Below are 14,057 nucleotides of genomic sequence, written 5' to 3' on the forward strand. Positions count from 1 at the left end.
GCTGACTCCAACGCAACGAGGATAGAGGTGGCCAACCAGCGGGCACACGACCTTCTCAAGTAGACACATTACACAAAAAAAAAACACTGAAAAGTTTATACCTTTCATTTTTTGCCTGTCCAACCCGTTCCTACTGGTTAATATCCGATTCAAATGTAATAATTATCGCTTTTTGCTGCTTACTAGCATACAAACATCAGTTAACAAATTTTATCAACAAACTAATTTTATATATTATAGTATAGCTTCGTGGTGACGTAACAAACAATTTTATTTTTAAATAATGTACTACAAATATTATAAGAGAATACACAGTTGGCTTAAGTAATACAAAAATTGGTTTTTGTTGTAATCATTCTTAACCCTTTATTGCATGATATTGAATATGTGAAAAAAAATTTTCTTAAACTGAATTGTTTTTTAAAAACTACAAAATGATCTACAGATTTTGTTTGTTTTTTAAAAATTACATCCAATAAATCCAAGTTTTTATTTTCATACATGGTGTGATATCATAATTTTATTATATCTGTAGACAATGGTGCAAAAAAGAATGTTATACAAAATTCTTTTTTTTTCTTTTTTCGTTATACATAACACTTAGTATAGGTTCTCATTGAACAAATCTGTCAAATTATCTGCCACTCTCATAAGTTTTTCTCATTTGTTTCCTCTGGGTTGGAGTCAGAAGCCTTGAACAAATTGATGGACTTCCATGGCTTCTCGTAGAAGGTAAAAAAGTCACTCCTCGTTTAAGAGGAAGGGGTATTCCAGTTTTACGCAAATGTGATAAATAAGAGTCTTCGTTGTTTCTTTACCATAAAATCCACACATTTACGGCGCATAGGTCTATCATATGGAAAAAATCGTCTTATACCACTTTTATGATCTCAAATGAATTAGTGAAATAAGTAGATCTAGCCTCCAATATCACGACGAGGTTTAACCAGAAAATACGTATAAAAGTTTCTTTACAATTCTTCAGGAATTCTAACGTAATCTCCTTCTCTGAGACAAGACGCACTTTTCCCAACGCCGTTTCCACATTGCTGAGTCTTCATTTGTGATGCTGTTCAGATGCCGTGTTGTTCCTGTTTCAATAGCTTCCACATCTTCTAAGAGTCGCCATCTAAGCATCATTTTGCATTTCGGAAACAAGAAGTCACAAGGAGCTAAATAGGGTAAATAAGGCGGATGGTCTATCACGGTGATTGACCACAACTAGCGACATGTGAGCGGACCCTTTGTAGTGATGACGGATCCGCCTACCTTCTTGTGCCAAATCCGGTCGAACCCGAGCCACACGAGCTTTGAGACGTCCCAACACGTAAAAATTTCCGTTCACTCTCAGGTCGGCATGGATAAATTCCTTGTGAACTATACCTCTAGAAACGAAAACAGGAAAGAAAACATCATCTTCACATTGGAACTTGATTTTTGCGGATTATTTGTTCTCAGTCTCTTGCTAGCTTCCATTCCTTGCTTGGGGATTTGAACTTGACTTCGAATTCGTAGAACCAGTGATAACTGGGTTGAGAAAGTCCCTTCTTTCCTCTGATTCAAACCAATACTTATAGCTTTCAATCCTCTTTACTTTCTGTTCTTGAGTCAAAAGCTTCGGTACAATTTTCGCAAACAATTTCTCCATTTCTCCATTTAAAATTTTTGTGTTAGAATTTCGTGATTTGATTGTTTGGGAGAGTGACGCTTCATCAGCCATAATTATAATTGCAGTATAGCAAGCCCGAATTAATTTAACATTTTCATTGGTAGGCGATGACGACGGGCGTCTTTGGTCTCCGTTCACTAATTCTCGGCCTTCTAGTAACCTTTTTAACCACTTGAAATTACACGTCTTTGATTAATCTTGACTTCATCAATTTTAAAACGACATTCTGGTTCAACAATTGTTTCAAAATGTCAAATGATAATATACAAAATAGTTTTGTTATTGCTAATGATTCGATAAACTAACCCCATTGAGCAATCTAAGTAATTGGTGAAATTCATTTAAAAATTGCCGCCGCGGGCTGAACAAATGCTTTTGCCGTAACTTTCTGCATAATTTGTGAAATTCTAGATCTAGTTTTACGTCTTTTTTTTTTAGAATAAATAAACATGTCAAATCATATACGAGTTAAAGGGTTAAGAATAATGAGACAACAGATCATTATTCACTGCTCCTGTGTTAAAATTAACAAAGCAGAAATCATTTTCAACATAAATTTTTCGCAGCATGAAAATAATTAATTATTTTTCCTATATATTCACGTCATCACGTTTTGCTCAGTATCTACTTTTATTCACCTATATTTATATTTAACATATATTTAAGTGAGATAAGCTAGAAATTTAGGGACCAGGTTTATATGAGAATGTTTTGAGATTTTGAGTTTGTAAATTATTTGTTAATATATTTTATTTCACATTTTATTTTTTTTATTTATTTATGGAACAACACGCATCATATAAATTAGTTTTTTTTATTGTTTGAATACAATAAACTAACATCACATATTTGTAAAATCTATATAGGATGTCTTACAAAAATAGACGTCAAGATTAAGTGAATTAGTAGAATCACTTAGTACATCAACATATCAAAAAATTGTTCTATTTGTTCCTAAGTTCAAAAAGTGTGAGAAGAGCCACCGAGCAATTTGCAATAGAAATTTTTTATTATAACATTTTTCAAAGCAATAAAAACAAGAAATTCTATAAGCTCATTGGTTTACTTCGGAGCAGGTGATCTATTAGCGTGGGGAGGTCTTTTTCAATGATAAGACTCTTTTAATCGTTTCGCAGATCAGCTTGCCAGTTCCTATTAAATTTTATATTGTCTTGTAGCTCTTATATTTAGTGCAAGCAATCAAAACAAGGAGTTGCGCATTGGTTTACTTCGGTGCAGGTGATCTTCCACGATCCGACTCCTTCAGTTTTTTTTTCAAATCAGCTGACAAATTACTTTTGAAGCTTCTATTGTATTTTTGTTCAAATAATAAATTGCTTAATAGTGTCGGTGTTTGGTATTTTGTTCTGTAATTACTTTCTGTACGAATGGTTCTGTTAGGTTGAAGGAGCGTTTGATGTGATACAAATAATCGGGCAGCAGTTATCATGCGTAGTATATCCATTTCATACGTCATTAAACTTTCCACAGTAAATATGACTTGCTATGATATCCCCAGATTTGGAAACCATATTTGTAAACCGGCTTTGTTACAGATTTGTATATCAGATTTTTTTTTCTTAGATCTATTTGTTTTCGCTTTTAAAGTATGTGTTCTTTCCAGTTGAGTTTTAAGTCGAGGTATATTCCTATATATTTGATACTAGGAGAAGTTCAATTGTGTTGAGTGGAACTAGAGGATATTAACATTTTCTCAAAGTCCTTTGAGCAGATTTCGTTTTAATTATCCTATAGTCGTGTCTGTAAGATGATGTTACTAGTTTCTCATGGACTGTAAGAATGACGGTATCGTCTGCAATAATACCAGTGATGGTTTCATTATAAGTTGATAGATTTGCTATATGTAGCACGTATAGTAGAGGTACAAGAATGCTGCCTTGAAGTATACGAAATTTCATTGGAAACTTCTTTGAAACACTTCCAATCAATCCTGTTTAAATTTCTCTTTAGCTCAAAAATGATCTCACCAATGCCTTTTGCTAAATCTTGTTTAATGCAACCATCCAAAAAAATAGTTATGTAGTACTGTTCATTTTCCATTGCAGTAGTTATGCTGAATATTATTCAGCATAACCTGCTGCACACTAGAGTGCTCTTTTAGGAAACGAAATTGGTGGTCTTTGCTAATTGTTTATAGCAATAGTCTTTTGGATACGATTGTAAATGGGCTTATTGGTTTTATTTAGATTTTCTCCATCTTTGGACTCAATATTATTTCACGAGTTCTTAAGAGTTTTAGTCAATAGTTTTAATGTAAAACGGCAGTGAAGATGGGGTAAATGAGCATAATTTCTGTCTCTGGTAGTTTCCCTATCATTGTAGGAATTATTTTTTCTACAGCTCTATATCCACTTAAAATTGAAAGCTACTTCTGGTGCCCTCTGTAGCTTAAAATTTGTGGAATTGCGAGATTTAATCTTCAAAAGATTTGTCAAAAATAAGCAAAGCTACACGGATTTAAATAGATGATGATATTCGTTCACTTCAAAGCCTTTTTGAGGTATTGTACTGAAAGCGTACACTACACTGCTGGTAAAGTTGACCGAAGAAGATAGTGAGGCGACAACTTCACTTCGTCTTGCCTCACTTAACTCCTGATCATTGTAAGGCTTTGCGCCCGACTCAAAGGACTTGAAATGAGATGAAGTTCGAATATGTTTACATTCTTACATACAATTCAGATTACAGTGCATTGCAATCATCCGGCATTTTCTTTTTCTCCATTTTTATTTCATTATATTTGTATGGTTAGTAAGTGAGAGTGCAGTGCACCAGCAGCTGCTACTTGAATGTCCATGTTGCCAAGTATGCGGACTCCAAGAGAGTTCCTCGCGAGATTGCACGAGTGTGTAGACGTGCGCTTAGATGTCCAGTTAACTTTGGGACAAGTAGTGTAGTAAACATATTACAAAATGTTTACTACATTCATTACTTTGTTTGGCGCTCGTTTTGCTTAGAGATAAACGTCTTATAGTCGGACTATGAAGACGATAACTCGATTAAGAAAAATCATGTTAAACAGTGTCACTGTTGTTGGTATAGTGGAAGTAAGCAGTGTGTTTATCAAGAATATCGCCAATGGTTCCAGAAAAAATAATATGTTTGTATTAGTCGCTCTTCTTTTTCCATTCCTCGCCGTTGTTGTGGATATCCTAAAAGCAGACCAGTCTGCTCTGTATCTGTTTTTGATCTATAGCAATTTCAGATAATTTCAGTAAATGAAATTTAAACTAATATTCAACAAAATACAATATGAAGTGAATCTAAACTTGAAAAACCATATATACGGTTTACTTAATGATAAAATGTACAAATATTCGTGAAGCAAACATTTGAATGCCCTACAAAATCTTCAAGATTTGATGGTGAATACTTCAGGACGTCTTGAAACTCTCCTGTCATATGTAAAGTACAGATACTAGATGTCATTTTGTGCCAACTTGATTTAATTAACATTTCTAAAAGTTTTTCCTAATAGTTAACCAGTTTTTAAGTATATCTCAAAGAAACAGACAACTACAAACTTATTGAATTGTATTAGCCTGCACTGATAAAATTTTAAACCTTAACTCACATTTTTCATTAGAATCCTATATCTATATTTTCCGCTACAGCACGGAAAAATTTTCACTCACACAAAATAAAATTGTTATCTAAATTCGTCGGCATACCCCAGTCCCACGAGTTGCGCAGGAAAATAAATAACCAATAGACAGCTGCAATTCTGATTCTGGAAATGTTACTTTGCCAACGCTTCCTCAATTTTCTTCTATATATCTGCAACCACTTTAGCAGGAACAACAACAGGAAAACATTTTCTTGCTGTACTCTATTCTTCGAATCCCTCATGTTTTCTTCTACACTTATACACTATTATCTTGTACCTCCTTCAATTCCAAGGCAGGATTGCCATATTATGTCGTAATCATTGAAACAACTCGAGGACCTTTTCACGTCATGTACATTTTAATAATTATCAATTTTTTCTCTAGTTGCTTATAATTGTACAGATGTCAGCATAAGTCAAGCAAAAAATTTGCATTAAGAGAAAAAAATCAATTTATTAAAAGAAATTACAAAAGGGTTACGCTAAGTGGTCAAATTGATACCTTTCTTGATCAATTGCATTTTCGGCAACGTGTCTCAACGAAAAGCCAGAACCAGCGAAGCATGTCAAACTATTCACGAAGAGTTTAAAATTATTCTTCATTTGCGGGTGTCAGTTCACATGACCTACTCAATGAATCCTCGTCTGCCCATCCATTCTCCAAAATGATTCGCATACGCAGATACGTTACAGAAAAATTCTTTCTTGAAGCGTGATCTTGTATCGGTTATTAATTCTGAAAATGCGTCTATTGAACAAACACGTGTTATCATGACACTCGCACACTAGCTGAAACACGAACATGCTTCGTTTTATTCTTTTTCGTTTGCGTTGTCTGACTTATGCCGATTTCAGTATGTCGATTTTACTTCGGGCAAAGATGCTTACGTTTTATAAAATAAAATAAAAAAAAATTAATTACGAAAATAATAAACGTATGCGATAACTTAATCTTCGTCTTTAAAGGCTAATGTAACAGTGCTTCCTGTTACATTTAATAGTTTTCAATGTAGAATGGATAATATGTGAATTTAATTCATACTTGAGGAGTCGATTTGGCTATCCTATACCTAACGATATAATTTCTGTATGACTCTACGTGCCATTATTTTGTTTCCAAAATACGTGGACTCTTCCTGAATGAGGTAATTTATCTGGGGGTTTTATTGTCCCACTTACTAAGCATTACTCTGTTGAGGTACATAAACCTTTAGGTTAAATGTACGATGGTAGATACTCTGCTGTCTCCATGGCTTGGTTGCAGAATCTGCAGTTTGCCCCTTCTGCAGTGCCTATCGTCTTAAGATGCAGAAGTGCAACCACCAGTTCAATGTCATTTCTGGACATAATGAGAAGCTCCTTTTTACTTCTTGGTTGATATGTTTATGGATCGTTCAGGTTGTCTAAGGCCTGAATTGTTTCTCCAGTAAGGTTTCACCTGATTCTCCAGCAAACTTTCAGAGCCTTCTAGGCTGCTTGGCTATCGGAAAGAATGCGAATTCAAGTGCACCTGACTATAAAAGTTTATTGCTGTCAAATTTACCTGAAAAATAGCTTACATTATATTCGAACCCTCTGTATACTAGATGTATTCATGCTTGCAAATGATCTTTATTGATCCATAATTGGCGGTCATTGATCACCGCTTTGAATGGGATGTTGTTCATCATGCTATAAATTTGGTCCATTGGTTTGTCACTGCTTTCCAGCTTTATCAGCTCTACTATTTTTAGGTAATGTGGCAGATACGATGACTTTTTTTGTCTGGTTGAGTCTGTAGATTTAGATAGTGAATAATTCGTCATTGCAGCACTAACGTTTGTAACTACTGGTTTTCTTGAGATATGCTAACATCAGGATTTATCAATGTTATCAATCTACAAACAGTGATAATTCCTTTATAATTAAGACAAATTAAGTTACACGAAATTGCATCTAGTATCTTTAATCTATGTTTAGTGGTAGAGTTTCAAAACACACTATCTATACAGTTTCAACTACTCGTAAAACTTTTCAAAAATATTGAAGCAAGTTGATGGTATTGAAAAAATCTAAATAAATGATTCCGTCATAAAGTCGTTTTTCACAACCTCTCAAATAGGAATATGAGAGACAGTTTTTAATAAAAGGGGAAATAATAAGTCTATTTGTTAAAATTGAAATATTCGACACTTACATTGAAAACACTTGATATTTTTCTAGTAGGAACGTGTTGATATGTAGTAATGTTCATAATTTTTAAAAACGGCACCTGGTTATATGTTAATGTTGGTTAGGGTGAGAGCAACGAAACACGCATTGCAGTGGCCAACCAGCGTGCCAACAAACTTCTTAAGTCCTAAAGAGAGAGAGTGGTGGGGATGATTCAAGTCGCCTTTTATACTTCTTTCTCAATTCTAGATGTTAATCGGCTTGATCAAATAATAGTTTGCACATATATTAATTTCACAATTGTATTTTTATGTGAGTTGAAGCAAAAGGAATGTGGTAAAAAAACATTGTGTACTCTACTGATTCGAAAACTTGTTAACGTTCTATATTCGGTATAATAAGTAGGAGCTCCATTTTCTAAGTTGGTAGTGTCAATATCGAGGTTTACATTTGTTTACTGTGACTCAGAACTTTCGAAAATTCTGGTAACTTATATATGTAATTACAAAAATGTTGTATAGAGTTTCAAGAAGATGTTTCGAACTTCATTCGGAAATTTTGATAGAAAATCTAGAAACACATTAAAAATGGTGGAAAATTAAAAAATATAAACGTATCAAAAATAACGAGGCTTTCTCTAAAAAGATTTTAAAACAAGCACATATTGTTTGTTATTTCAATCATTTCAAATCATTGGAATAAATAAAATAATGTCCCACAATGTATATCTTTTACGCTACTCTAGATAATTTTCAAAAATTAAACTTATTTGTCAATATGGAGTGGTGGGGATGTTTGGTACACTTTTTTTCAGTTGAATGCCCGAAAATTTTTTTACAATTGTTTCTTGAATTATTTTTTTTAATGGTCTTGAACAAATAAATAATAAGTGGAATCACGACCAAGCAACTAAAGATGCTTCTGAGGAGTAATTACTAGCAAGCAATTCAGGATTTAAATTCGGAAAATAACTTCAAATAGTTTTGAAATTGATTTAATCAATCAAAAAGTTATTACAAAATGATTAATCTACAGTCTGACTTGAAATCGACAATTTTTACTTATATATTTCATCAATTCTTTTCTCTAAACGTCAACAATTTATATTTTATGGTTGATGGTACCGAAAAAAAAACATTTCGAAATGAATGAAAGATTGCATTTCTTATATATGTAGATTATTAAGTTTTTACATGATACACACACACTCTATATTTGAATTATTCTTAGAAATAAATGATCTAGCTGCACCAGACCAAGCTCATCTCTTCCTGTATTAGCTAGGTGTGATTCATTACCATAATTTTGAAGAACATTCCCTCTGAAATTGTGAAATGTCTATGTTAGAACATAACCGACAATGCAATACTTTGCTTTATATCATACACCAAATTTATTTTATATATTTTTTTTGGACCCTATTCCAATCCTATATGTGGGTACGAATTGTTCGATCAGATCGATTGCTCCCATATGAATTAGAGTCATTTTTAGACTACCTATTCGTGAATTTTTGGAGCCCTAGATCACAATTTATCAAAACTGTACCGACATTACTGTCATTTCATCCATTTTTCCATTGGAACACATTTGATATTTACCCCATTCTTCTCAAGAAAATGAATCTTTATCCTTTAGTTTTCTATAATTTACTTTATTTCCACATAATGGAATATTCTCACAGGACTTTTTTGTTAAGTTTATATAAGTTATATTCTCAGTGTACCAAGAATATAATTTTTTTTCACATAATTTTTGTTGTAAAATGGTATTAGGCCTGTAGATAATAGAGATATAGAAAAATACAAAAACATTTTTCAGTTTTTTCTAACAAAAGCAGCAAGTTTTGTTGTATAAAAAAATAACTTTCAATTTTCCACAATAAAGTCAAGTAGATGACTGGTTAAAAAAGAGAGTTACCCACAACAACTCACTTCCACTGTGAGTCACATACGATTGTCAACTAAAACAACTATTCATTTTTTACTTGACATTAAAAGATTGTCTGAAAGTTGTGATTTTTTTTTTAGAAAATTTTGAATTGTCATGCAACTTTAGTTGTAATTGGTCACTAATAGGTTAAAATTAGTTTAAACAAAAAAGTGTTTGACATTTTGAAAAATTTCTTTAATTTTTTCAATCTGAAATTTTTATCTCTTTCAAAAACTATAAGAAAAAACTAATTTTAAAACAGAAGAGACCTAAATCATCATCATACTATCACATTTAAAAACAGTTTTTTGAATTTTTGGCTTAAACTTTTCGCTGAAACGCTCATTTCCAATATAGCACTGACGTCAGTACATAGTAAGCTTGTGAACAATTGACGACATTGTTCAGTGGTTATTTTTTTTTCTGTTATAAAATAGATACAATACTATTGGCAATCTTTATTATAAATTAAAAATAAATAGTTTTAATTCAATAACATAAAATGTTAATATACATAAACGGCAAAGGAAGGATTTCATTGACAACGAATGAGGAACTATCTCTTTTCTTGTGACAAAAATATTTTTATTATAATCAATCCCTACGGAAATTGGGTTGCAGCCAATTTTTATGAAATTTGGCACAATGATAGTTTATAGCATGCTCATTAAAAGTCTTTATCGACACGAAACCTCAAAACCCCCAAACTCTAAAATTATCACTCCCCGAAGTGTCTGAAGATACCCTGGGAGGAAGGGTATTGGCTTTGGTAAATTGCTCTGATTCTTGGCACAATGATAGCTTGACCCAAGATAATTAAATGTCTCTATGGGCACAAAACCTTAAAACCCCAAAACCCTGTCAAAACTGCCCCTCCCTGAATAGTCCGAAGATACTCTGGGAGGAAGAGAATTGGTTTTGGTGAATTGTTTTGAACCTTGGCACAATAATAGTTCAAAGCAAGCTGATAAAAAGTCTAAATAGGCACGAAACCTCAAAACTACCCCTGAAAACTCCAAAGGTAGCATATTTAGAAAAAATACTGATAGTAGTGGTCCTCTTGTTGTGAATGCTGATACTAGATTATGTTACAACTGTAACATCTTTATAGTGAATGAAGTAAGAGCTTTTCAGGATGATCCTCTGGCATTTCGTCTAAATATATTACGGCAAGCATCATCTAATAACTGTTTTATATGTGGCCATAATGAAAACATATTAAGATTAAGTAACAATTTTGCCTTAAGTGGCCGGGACTATTTCATCTCTCCTCAATTGACTGAGGAATGTTTATGAAGTTTTTTATGCAATATACCTACATTATGGACGACCCATAGAGACCTTAATTAGCGTACCTTGAACTATCATTGTGCGAAATTTACCAACAAGGGATTTCGTGAAAAGTAGAAATTAAACGTTTCGATTAGAGTTTGGTAAAAAAAATGTTAACTAAATAATTAACAAGAATCTACCTGTTTACAATTGGAAACTCTGATGTTGTGGCTTATAGGTTATCATATTTTTATTCTTCACATTATTTTTTCCAAAGTGACATGAAATTTAATGAAAAAATATATAATTGCCATTTATATAAAAAATTAATTACAGGTAACTGTGGCTAATTTATGATAGGCAACCGATTTCTATTACTTTGCATACTGTCAAAACATTTAATCAAACTTAATTCTATGAAAAAAAAACAGATACTTATAGATTCAAGCAGTGGGATCTCAACAGACAGATAACCTACAATAAAATAAAAAAAAAAAACATCAATTTAAATATAAGTAAAATTGATGAATCCATACAGGGCATTTCCTAAGTAATCTAAAATATTGTACTGGACGATTCGTCACTCTTTTAAGACGGAAACCTAACCATGTGTGATAAGTCTTGTAGTTAATGAGATACAGGGTACCGAATTGTTTTATTATTTTATTAGAAACAACAACATGTGTTAAACATAAAGGAAAAATAATACATTTCAGAGTATATGTATAAATGTATGATTCGAAGATACCAGGATTGTTACGAATAACATTACAGAATTGTATTTGTGTTTAATATCGGGATTGTGTAAATGAGCGATTTTAGATATCCTCACACACAAAAATCCATAGGATTGCATCCAGGTGACCTAGGGGGCTGAGGTATAGAGATCCTCGTCTGATTGAATGGCCTGGAAAAACGTCATTAAAAACTCACGCACAGTCACTGCAAAATGTGGAGGATATAATATGGATAATGGATATCATAAATTATCTTTGAGAATATTCCAAATAGTTCTGTTACCAATATTCACTTTATCAGCAATTTTTCTGGTACTCGTTTCTGGATGTTTGTTGTCAATAATTTAAAAACCTGGTTTTCCAAGTGTGGAGTTCTCGCATTTCTGGGTCGTCCAGTAATACGCTCTGATTTAACAAAAGTTTCATTCTCTTGTAAACGATTATTTATCTTAGTAAACGTATCAGAACATGGCATTTTGATTCGCTAATCCATATAAAAAGTGCGTATTAGCCATTTCAGTATTAAACGCTGGCATCGTTGTTAACTTTACACAAAAAATAAAAATTTCTTATTCATTATTCGCGATAGTTTTTGTGTTTGACTCAGCATTTGACAACATTATTTCAAAGGCCACTTAGAATAAGCATGTTCTTTCGTATTACTTCTAGTAGCAGCACCAGGAAAAATGAATTTCACTTACAGTCAGAGCTCATTTATTACAAATTAAGGTGAAGATTTTCGCTAAATCAACCTCTCCATATTGTTATTTAAGGAATAATTGTCAATTCGTACTTTAACCACGTCTAATTACGCCACTGAGTAGAGCTTACTAAATATCAATGTTAATAGTAAGTGTATACCTCATTTGATCCCAAAGATGTGTTTCAGTTCATTCTTGTCTTTATTTCTTCCATGAAAATTTGAAACACAAATATATGTGCTTTAATTTTTAAAATTTTTTAGAATATACATTCGAAACATCTAAATCTAAGAATTGGAATGATATAAAACATAATCTTGTTGAAAAGAGATTCTCCAGTAAGAAAAATAGTATATGGAAATGAATAATAAACACTGAAGTGAACTTTTTTGGGGAGGTCAAAACTTATTTGAAGCTCAAAGTTCTCTCGTTTCAACATTTTTCACTTAGAATAAGAATTTTCATATATTTTGTTGAAGTATTACTCATTTTTAATGGTATCAAAAAAAAAACCCAAATTTTTCGAAAAAACAAACAGAGGTACCTCCTATTTCTTAAATACAGTTGAGTCTCTACTCCACATATATGAGACTATGGTCGGTTTACTGAACGTTTGAACAAAAATATTATAAAATAATGAAATAGTCTATTAAAAAATGAAATTTTTAAAAAAGTATATACATAACATTTTTAACTACGTTTGTTCCCAAGATATTTTATATAGATACATACATGTATATAATGAATCACTTTTAATGACTCATAGTCTTCTTCCTTAATCCTTTTATAAGTTTTCATGGCTTTAGCATCTTCCGTTATTCTGGTTTATTCTCTCTTATTGTTGATCTTGTATATAACGTCTTTAATACTTCATATTCATGTCTTCTCTCACTTGATTGTCCCCATGGTCTATCCTCTACCCTCCGTCATCTCCAATTTCTAACTTCTCTATTACAGATTCTCTCAACATGTCATGTCATTTTAACCTCTGGAATTTCTAGTTTAACTATGTCTTTTCCTTCTTATATCACTTTTAATTCTTTTTTAACAGGACCTAATATTTTCTCTTCAATTATCATAAGGTTTTCTCATTCTTTCTTCGTGAAACACTCTCTATGTGTCAATGGATTTTCAAACTCTGGGATTTTATGAGTTTAACCATGTCTCGCCTTTCCATTATCTATTTTCATTCCCTATTCATTGGTCCTAATATTTTCCTTCGAATATTTGATGTTTTCTTCTTCTCTACATGTCCATGGCATTTCAACCTCCGAGATTTTATGAGTTCAACGATGTCGTGTCCTCTCAATATCTCTTTTGATTCCCTATATAATAGCATTCTACATTCATTCTCATCTACCCTTTTTTTTCTTGGAATATTTCAGGGTTTTCCTTCTTCATGAGACACTCTCTACGTGTGGCATGGCATTTTGAACTCTGGGGAGTTGATGAGTTCAATTATGTCTTGTCTTTTAATCATTCAATTCCCTATCCATTAACGTTCCCCATTCATTCTAATCTATTATCTTTTGCACTAATATTTGTCCCTCAAATATTATGAGGTTGTCTTTTGTTTTTTCATGAGATACACTCTATATGACCATAGAAATTCAACGTCTTGGAGTTTTACTATGTTTTGTTCTCTCATTATCTCTTCCAATTGCTTGTTCTTCTTCTACATTCTTCCTCATCTGTTTTCTTCGAAACTAATATTTTTCCTTCAAAGTTTTTCTTCTTCTCTCTTCGTGAGATACATAGTTTCTATGACGTAGGTTTCTATAAAAAATTTGACGTTACGTTGCGGTCTTCATCAAAATATTGACATTTACAAAAAATATTTTTTCTTAATAATCCCCAAAGTTTCTTACGCTTCGGCATTTCTACATTTATACAGGAATTAAATGCAAAAATCTTGAGCTCCCTACATGCTCCCTGAGAGAAGATACCGCTGCTACAGACAAACGGAT

The 14,057-nt window shown here is 32.4% G+C and overlaps 1 protein-coding gene across 5 annotated transcripts in view; it reads left to right on the plus strand.

Moving 5' to 3' along the window:
• The window catches only part of LOC130445928 (synaptosomal-associated protein 25), a 119,191-nt gene that overhangs the window by 90,767 nt on the left and 14,367 nt on the right, over positions 1–14,057 (plus strand). For all 5 annotated transcript variants that reach the window (XM_056781837.1, XM_056781836.1, XM_056781835.1 and 2 more), the window contains exon 7: positions 1–14,057. This exon is cut by the window's right edge and continues 14,367 nt beyond it. In XM_056781837.1, coding sequence (XP_056637815.1) covers positions 1–63 — 63 coding nt within the window. In that variant the 3' untranslated portion in view covers positions 64–14,057.

Source organism: Diorhabda sublineata, chromosome 6 (genome assembly GCF_026230105.1).
Source record: "Diorhabda sublineata isolate icDioSubl1.1 chromosome 6, icDioSubl1.1, whole genome shotgun sequence".
In the NCBI taxonomy this organism is placed as follows: Eukaryota; Metazoa; Arthropoda; class Insecta; order Coleoptera; family Chrysomelidae; genus Diorhabda; species Diorhabda sublineata.